The 10,297-nt window shown below is 31.2% G+C and overlaps 1 protein-coding gene across 1 annotated transcript in view; it reads right to left on the minus strand.

The window, feature by feature from the left end:
- The window catches only part of LOC106461676, a 73,344-nt gene that overhangs the window by 62,057 nt on the left and 990 nt on the right, over nt 1–10,297 (minus strand). The window contains exon 2 of the mRNA XM_013921521.2: nt 314–534. Coding sequence (XP_013776975.1) covers nt 314–440 — 127 coding nt within the window. The 5' untranslated portion in view covers nt 441–534. The remainder of the gene's footprint in view (nt 1–313; nt 535–10,297) is intronic.

Consider the following 10,297-nt stretch of genomic DNA (forward strand, 5'->3'; position numbering starts at 1 on the left):
AGAGATTTCTAAATATGTATAACATACAAAAACGTCTATTAATAATCCTTTTCAGCCTACTTTACATTTGTTCATTTAGCTTACCCTTATCTAGAAAGTTGTCTTATGATACTGATGTCAAGTAATTGCTGGTACTCAACTTAAAATGTAATGTGGATAGGATTAAAACACATTTATCACAAAGGTGAATGTTTATATATATTTTAAATACTAGGTCACAGCTTAAACCATGAAAATTTTCCCTGATCTTTTCATTAACAGGACAGAAAGTCTAAACATAAATAAACATAAGCAACAGCTGATAGGTACTTACCTTCTGCAATTATGTCTTCGACAGTAACACTAAACTTGCCAACATTAAATACTTTTCCAACAAAGCTGGTTGCTTCCTTGGGTGACTGTTCAATTTTGTTTTCTAATTTTGAGAAAAGTTTCTTCATGGTGAAACTATTAGCAAGTTGTAAACCAGCTGTAGTAGTTCAAGAGGTTGTTTTCACAAACACCTGCATTTAGGTGCACACACACACATCTAATCTGTAAACAAGAAAATGTACTTATACATTCTGACATGGAAAAAAAATTGAATGTAAAGATTATACAGCACTATTCAGTTTGTTTCTCTTTGTTTTTTCAATCACCAAACTTGGCAAGCAAATGAAAAAAAGGGACCTCAAAAGCTCAGTTTGTTTGCTACGTGTTACTGAGTTACACTAATTTCAGGGAATTCCACTATGGTATATTAGCATATCATGTGTTTTCTATTTCCTACTTTTAACATGAAAATTTTCAAAATTTCTTGTTTGTGCAGTTTCCACACAAAACATTTGTTACTGTTGCTCTTGCTATCTATTTTTCAGTGTCATTCACATAAAGTAGCATCACCTGATAGACAGTTATCTTTTTCACTGGTAACCAGGTGATCTCTTGAGGTAATGATCTCTCTTATGTTTCATTGGGGATGACCAGTCACGTGAGTAATGCTAGTCACTCTGAGTAATTCTGATATTAATGAATTAATTAAGTAGCATGAGATTTATTCAGCCCCAAACACAATCTCAACAGAGTTAGTGACATATGACAGTTTAGGGAGGCAGCAAACTGTTCCCTAATATCAAAAAAGGTTGAGAAATGCTGGCTTAGGATACTGAACAATAAAAACATCAAGATCCTTTTCTTTTGTGACACTTTTAAAGTTATTGCCATCAAAATTATGCTGACTCGCATGCATTACCTATCATTTATTATAACTAGCCTTCATCTACACACTGCCATTTATTTGCTCAACTCACCAAATAATCTAAGTCCTTTTGTAAAGCAGCAGCATCCTCATCACAGACTGGAAACATCCAAGACCTTAATGTCATCAGCAAATTTAAGCAATTTGTTGACCATTCATTCAACAATGTCACTGATGCAAATTGAAAAGAGTGATGGCCGTAACACCGAGACCTGAGGTACCCCACTTGTGACATTAATCTAACTTGGCTGAATTCCATTCATAATAACTCTATACTTTTTTCCATCTAACTATTTTTCAATCCAACATTTCAACTTATCTTCCATACCTATAGAAATAACTTTTTCAACAAGCCTATTTAATAGGACCTTTTGAAACAATTTCTGAAAATCCAGTGGTTAAGTGAAGCATGATGCTATCACACTCTTTTCAAGGAGGGCCTGAAACCATCCCACTACCTTCTAGTAGACTATAAGCTTCTCAGTAGGAAAATGTTCAACAGACGAGGCAATAAATATTCATGACAGCAAAGAACTGAGGAAAGAAACTATATAATTTTTCTTTAAAAGTTATATAAGTGCAAGGAAGGAATGAACCAAAGTAGTATAAGGATGGAGTGCATGAACCCTCCCACTATAGAGTTAGTTAGTGTGACCGAGTTCATGACCCCAAAGTAACCAACATGGTTTTCATACCATAACTTGTAACAGTATACATTTGTTTATACTTACTTTTAATGTTTTATTACTCTTTAAACCACTATGCCAAACTAATAACCCTGTAAAATTGTAAATCACTTACTGAATGTGTTGCTCATGTTACTGCAACCAATTATATAACTCATGAACTTCTAGCAAGTATATCTCAGGAAGAATTTTTATTATTGTCTTACCTAATCTAACTTTATCTCCTAAAAAGTTTCTAATTTTAACATTTTAGTTATTTTACCATAAATCAAGAATATACATGAAAAAAAAAAAATAATATATATATATATATAAATAGTACTCAGTTTCAAAAATTTCTCAAACCATCCCCCCCCAACTTCAAGCACTGACCTAATCTATGCTCTTACTCATTTATATTATAATTATCCTCTTCAAAGAATGTCAAATTAGTAAGGCAAGATTTTCTCCTTGTGAAATGATTTTGATTATTCACCAAAAGTTTAAACTTTCTTAAATGAATTTGCAAGCAACTTGCAAGATTTTCCTCTAGGGAAACTATTTTTACTGTCAAGTAAATTTTTAAACTTTCTTAAATGAATTTGCAAAGTGTATTTTATCAGATTTTTAAAAACCTTTCCCACCACTGATTACTAAAACTGGGTGATTAATGGAATGTGTTAATTGATTAATCATTAACTGAATACACCCAATTAACTGATTATTTCATGAGATTAATCGTCCTATTTGTAGCTATTTTTCTTAACAATATCTTTAAACTACTCATTTAAATATAATAGTTAACACATTCATTGCCACTGTACATACATGTGCATCCAAAGGTATGTTACCCAATGCCACCGACACATAGGTGCATCAAATAAAACATCCAGACAAATGCATTTTATTGGAGTCAGCATGTGTTACAAGTTAGTTCTGCTGTAATGGCACTCATGTGAGGATCACACTATCTTACATATTGCTTAGTTGTAACTATTTTATTATATATATATATATATTTTCTGTTTGGCTTTTATAAAATAGATAAAAATAATGCTCCTTCGAAGCCCCACAGAAACTTGATGTGATATTCCCATGGTTATAATTTACTTTTCTTGTACATTTAAGACATACTCACAAACCATGACAAAGTATAAAAAATAGATGGCGTTCATAAAATAATTTTAGCTACAGTGCCGATGATGCTCCTGTGTGTCACAGTACAGATTTTAGTTGAATAAGCATATATGTCTATAAATATTCTCTGATATTATTTTACATCATTAAATTGCCCCTAATAATAATAAAAAAGTAACCTGGAATGGGTTTTGATCTCCGAGGCACCACAGAATTTTGAAAGAAAAACTTTCTCATATAACAGACAAAAGAGTGGGCATGAAAAAACTATTAACAGCTATATGTTAAGCTATTTCTCAAAACCAGTGTTACCCAAAGTGCAAGCCACAGCCTCCCTGGGAGACATGAACCCTTTTCTGCCAAAAAAAAATGGTTTGCAAACAAAGCTGCTGAAATATTTTAATTCTAAATAATCAATAAGCTGTTAAAAATTATGTTGAACTAATTAAATGATACAGTATGGCAAAAGATGTTATTGTTTTTACTAAGGCACTTTTTTCATTTACCACACTAAAGTTATATATCGTTATACATTCCCTTCAGATCAAGGGAACTTCAGACTAAAAGAGTTTGGGAACCAATGCTCTGAATAATGAAGCTCATTACTTTACAAATGGTAAATAGAGGGTATAAGAGGACTATTAACAGCTGCACATTAAGCTTAATAATGTTATATGACACATTAAGCTTAATAATGTTATATGACACATTAAGCTTTTCTCTGAACAAAGAAGCAATGGAATCAGAAAAAGAAATGTTGCCAAACATAATGAGCTTAGTGCTACTACACTTATTAGAAGTATGTAGATTGACGCATGTTTCAAAGTACATTAAACAATTGAATAGTGTGGTATTGTGATCGACACTCTGAGAAACTCTTACTCATAAAGAGTACTGGTAGAGTTTCAAATTCTATAGTTTTTTAAAATAAAATTGTAAAATTTACATACAAATAATGGGAAGCAACAAACAATAAGTTATCCACGAAGGCTTATTAGCAAATATTAGTACAATAATACAAGAAGAACACAATTAACTTTTAACATATTCTAATATTAGTTCATTATGATCATTACAACATGGACCTTTTGCCTGATATGATGACAAGTTAGTGCCAATCAAAGTTTTGTGGACAGGTTCGTTACGATACTTATTCATGCAAATTTAACAGTGACGTTCTCTGGACATTTTTGAATGTATAAAGCTTTTTGAGCCAGGACCTTTGTTTGAGGATCATTTGAATAATTACAAACCAACTTTTTCCCCCTACTTATATATATCATGTTTTTGTTCTCTTACCTAAATGAAATGAATGATACCTGCAAATTTTAATGTTACATTATTTATTGATTTTGTTATTATCCTTGTCCTGCAATCGGGTCCTTGTCTGTCTGTGTTTTCAAGCATGTATCTCCAAAACTGACAGACTGATGTACACAAAAATTTTACACAAGATGGCGATAGGAAGGCAGTATTGGACAGTCCTTCCCACATTTGGTCTAGATCCAAATCTGGATCATTTTAAAGCATTTTTTAGAATAGGGAGATAGGGCATTTTTACAGTTTTCGGGTGAAAACTCTGTAAGGTGTGATCAGATTTGTACCACATTTCATGGGCACATTAAGTTTGATACTCCTCATCATACTACAAAAGATGATCTGGATCTGAGAAGGATTTTCTAAGTTTTTTGAAGGTAAAATTTTGTATTATCCAATATAAATGCATGCAATCCTGAAAAGAGGTGGCAGAGGAGAGTATGCAATCTCCGATTGCTACTGTTGCTTAGTGAAAATCAATTTGTACATTTACATTTGTATTGTATCACATGGTTAAAAGGCTAGCATGACTAAGTGAATAAACACACTTCTTGAGTACTTGCCCCATGATCAGAGAATTGTGAGTTTGAGACTTGCCAAAACCTATCACAACTTCCACCAGAACACAAATTCAGGTGAGTAAAAGGTGTGGCATTACAACTTACAAACAGAACACACAAATGTAGAAAACAAATTTACAGTTTATTTAACACTAATGAATAAAGTTATATAAATTACAAATTAAAATGGAACAATGTAAAAAAAATAATTTATAACTTATGCAACACTAAAAATACTATTATATAATTACAAGTTAGAAACATAACTGAATGTAAAAAGAAACAGTAAATGCTTTATTTAATGCTGAAGTAGCTGAGAGTTGGCTGTGGGTGCTGTAAACTTGTTGCCTTTTCTCTATTGGCAAGTCAAAATTGGGGACAGTGACAGATAGCCTTATTAGCTGTGCCATAAACACACACACACACACACACACACAATATAACACCATTATGGCTGAAAAGGGAAGCACGTTTGGTGGCAATGGGTATTAGTAGAACAAAAAAATTCCATTCATAGGCTTAAAAGGTTTTAGGCATATAATAATAATAAAACAATGGTAGAAGTTTTTTGTTGATTTTATACAAACTTTAGCCTCAAAATATTTATTTATAAGCAACTGATTTTGGGGATTAAACATTAAGAAATGTAAAATATATGCTTCAAATGTCTCAAATAGTCTAATTTAAAATATATATTTCAACACCTTACTTTTAGATAGATACAACCAGAAAATTCCCAGAAGAACTGGTATGATTTACCAGTAGTTTTGCAAGGTTAATCTCAACAACTGCCTTATTCTAATTGTTTCAAACAACTCAATGTTCTTTCTGAGATAAGGGAACCAACACAGTACATAATACTCTAAACATATTTAAACAAATATACACACCTTCACTTTATAGCATGCCACACAAAATACTAAGATTAAAAAAAAAAAAACACTTGTAGATCATCGATAAAGACTAGTTTAATCAGAATGTATGTTGAATTGAAGAGAGAAAGCAAAAGGTTGTCATTAATGGAGACCAGTCAAACTGAATCCTTGTTACTATTGGATGCCTTAGGGGTCAGTTCTTGGACATTTGCTTTTCTTCTTTGCATCTACATTAATGATATGGGTATAATTAGCAAATTAACAGTTTGTGGGTGATATTACTCAAGGGGATTTCTAAGTTTATCAGTTGGTTAGTTGGACATACATCTAGCACATGATCTTTAATTACGGCAAGTACATGGTAATGCATTTGAGTTATCGTAAAATAGCATTTAAGGGAAACAACAGACCAGTCAGTCAATCCAGACTGTCCCATCCACTCAATTTTTTCTCAAAAGCTCAAAAATGTGATAATGTTCATTCAAAGGATCTTGTTTATATATAGTAAGCATTCAGGACACAGAAAATTGCTTAAATCTTCATTAGCAAAAATTGTAAAAGATTATTTGGATAGGGATAACCTTAACAGTGTTATAAAAGAAAGGAATTTTGGTTTAGTGGTTGATCAGCCTTTTAAGCCATCCAAGCAGTGTGCTGTTACTATTGGAAGGGCAAATAGGATTTTAGGTTGTATATACAGAAATATTGAATACAAGTCTAAAGAAATTATAACTTCATTGTATAGGTCACTGGTTAGGCCACAACTGGAGTATTGTGTTTAGTCTTGGGCTCCTTACTTTAGGAAGGACATTGAATTGTTGGAAAGGGTATAGAGGAGGGCTAATAGAATGGTGCCTGGGATGAAGGGGTTGTCATACAAGGAGAGGCTAAGACCTTTGAAACTGTTTTCTCTTGAAAAAAAAAAAAAAAGAGTTAGAGGGGATCTGATTGAAGTGTTTAAGATTGTTATGGGAACCGATAGTGTTGACACATGATCTTTTTTCTTACATAATGGTGAGAACTGTAGGACTAGAGAACATAAATATAAATTTTGGCAGGGAAGGAGCCATCTTCAGCTAAAACAGTTATATTTTTCTAACAGGATAGTTGGCCTTTGGGTGTTATGGAGGCAGTAAATTTAAGTAAGTTTAAGAAAAAGGTTGATTACTATATGAAAAAGGTCTGGCTTTGAGGTTTTTTATTTCTCTTTTTCTTATTTAAGAGTTTGAGTTTAATTTAGAGGATGGGACAACCTAAATGGACCAATAGGTCCCTTGTCCCTAAACATTATATCACAATGATCAGATACGAGCCTTTTTATATCATCCCTCAAAGGCTTCACACCCATCCTAAAATTTTGCTAACCCTTAATGTATTTAGAAGTACAGTTAATTTTTTTATAATTTCTAGCCAACGTAAATTTAAGATGCTTTTTTTATAAATTTCATGCTTACATCAACCTAGTTTTTTTTTAATTGCACCCACTCTTTTTTTCTGTAAGAAACCTATCTTGAATGCTTAAACATTTATTTTTAAAATTTTTCATATTTGATCAGCGTCTCCAATTAATTCAGTTTAATTAGTCTCTCAAACATATTCAGTTGCTCAATCCACATCAGATAATTCTTGTCACATCTTTTCAAAACTTGATTTTTTGAAACAAGAGAACAACATTTCAATGTTCTAAGCCTCCAGAAACCAGGGTTAAAAGGAACTCACTCAATATTGTGACAGAAAAAAGTATCTTAGCTAATGGAGGATAAGTTACTCAAGCCATAAAGACAATGCTGTTTTGCTAATAGTAAAGCTAATACAATTTTAGTGTGCATTTATAGACATACTGATTACAAGTCAAAATAGGTGAATGTAGAGGCCACTTGATTGAACGAGGAACTTTTACCTTTAAATTTAAAGTTTTATATTTTTTTGGCCTTTGACAATTTTTATTCTATACTGTTACTATAGTTACCATTAAAATTAATATTACACTAGCCAAACTCAAAATGTTAATTTATCATAATTTTTACCAGGCTTTTCTGATTCATATGGAGCATGAGAGAGAGGGAGAGGGGGGGGGGGTAAAAATTCGTTTTATTTTTTAGCTATACATTCTTAAACTTACATAGGGCCTTCCAAATACCTAAGGCTGACTCTGGGAAGTATTGTCTAATAGGTACATGCCATACTATGTTCTCTTAACTTACTTTCTCTTAAAATTCATGAGGTAAGACATGATCTTATTGAAGTTTATAGTATTATCTGGGGAATCAATAGGATAAAAGCCTCTGATTTCTTTGGGCTATATTCTAAATATAACAGGACAAGCAGATGCAAGTTTCAGATTTGGAAAAGAAATGGTAGGCTCCAGTTGAGTACAGTTTAATTTTTCTAACAAGATGTTTGAATTATGGATTGATTTCCTGTTGGCAATAATAGAAGCCAGTGTTTCAAACAAGAATCTATTATTTTATTTTGAAATAAAGGGTGAGTTCAAATTTTTAATTTTTTCAAGGAGATGTGTGCAAGAAAAAACGATACTACTATAGCATGCACAGATACTATCATCATCACTGTTTTAATAATTCACTAAAACATAATTTCTTGCTAAATAATTTATATCTATCCACATTTTTTTTCAGGAAATAATAATACTTCAATAAGTTGTGTGTTCCAAATAAGTAACTTAAATTTAGGTTATAATTGTGCTAGTTTTGATTGTTGGAATTAATTTTATTACAATTATATTTACCACAAAAATGTTATGTAATGGTATGTTGTACTTTATTAGATTCAAAGCATTATTTATAATAAAAGATGCCAATTGCAAATAAAGAAAAGGTAAAACAGTGAAGATGATAGTATCTGTGTAGACTGCATGCTATAGTGTAAATATCTTTGTTGACCAAATGATATAGTAGCACCAGGAAAATCTTAAAGGCCTAAATAAAACCTTTATATTAACACGCTCTATAATGTCTTCTACTTTAGCACCTAGCACACAAATTATAATCCTTATGATGAGGAATTATTTACATCTCTAGTGATAAACAGCTTAACAATTTATAACCATTTAGTTTCTCAAATACAAATTTCGTTGCTGAAAATTGAACTTAAAAGTCTCCTAAATATTTCACAACACAAGTCTGCAACTTATAAAGAACATTTGATAATTGACTTCTCATTTTGAAGCTTTTACATATTTTTTGGTTAAAATAATAATCTGAGAAAAACTTCCTATAGTCAATTTGTGTGTCAGAATGTATTTCCTATGTATTGTTTAGGTGTGGGCTGTTTATTTGTCCATAAAATTATTTCACATTTTAGAGATTTGTATTACATGTACAAACAGGGTTGATTTTACATCTGGGAAAATTCTTGCATCTATATCAATACTGAAGACAATAAGACATAATTTATAGTTTTATGATTTCCTGGGAGGTTTAAACAATTTTTGTCTCTTAGCTCTGTGTTGTGAAAAAGGAAACTGCCACATGGAATTCATTCCCAAATTTTGCTGAGATGAACAAAAACAGAGCTGAAGTATTAATAAACATAGCAATTAACTTACAAATTACATCTATGGAAGTTGAATTACATCTATGAAAATATACACATTTTAACAGGAATTCAGCTTCACATACACATCTCCAATCTTTCCTTATGTTCAGCTATGCATTTATGTTAAAGCTATTATGACACTGTAAACTCAACTTGATAGTAATTAACTTTGTTTTAGCTACTTTTTTAAAACTTTTTACTACTTCCATTTATTCTTATTATTATAAGAATCCACATGTTTATATCTGAAATTCAAATTCGAACTTCAACTGACCAAGCAGAAAAACAAGTTGATGCAAATTTGTATATTGTGTTATTAGTAGGAGTTTAAAATTTACAATAAAATGGTGTTAATCTATGTGGAACTGAACAAGTGTTTAATGTTTATAACACATTATTATAAATTAATAATACAACATAACAACAGCAGTGTCAATTAACTCTTATTTTATAACAAGACAAAATGTGCTATTTAGGAGGAAATAACTGTAAACACAGTGATATTATCATTGTAATGTATACCGTATTTTTCGGAATATAAGATGCACCCTTATTTCGAAGACAAAGTTTTGGGTAAAAAAAGGCTACAGTCGCATTTGAAAGATTTTTATTGAACAAAAATTCAATTTGATACTTTAAAATTAGTATATATTGTTCTAAACACAAAAGAGCTCAAAACATCAAAATAAGAAAATACCATAAATCAAAAAAAGGTTTACTGTTATTTAGTTTGGTTCAAAACCTATAAAATCTTCATTGCTTTCACTGTAATTTTTTTTGTTATTATTTAGGGAGCATTATAAATAGTTATGTTTTTAAAAGAAAAAAACTACTATTGTTATAAATAACACATTCAATTGAACTAAACTATGCATGCCTATTTAAATATACTTACACATGGCTTGTGTATATCGTATTGTTGCGTCAGCTAGGTCACGTGACTAGTGT

Source organism: Limulus polyphemus, unplaced genomic scaffold (assembly GCF_000517525.1).
Source record: "Limulus polyphemus unplaced genomic scaffold, Limulus_polyphemus-2.1.2 Scaffold1009, whole genome shotgun sequence".
NCBI lineage: Eukaryota > Metazoa > Arthropoda > Merostomata > Xiphosura > Limulidae > Limulus > Limulus polyphemus.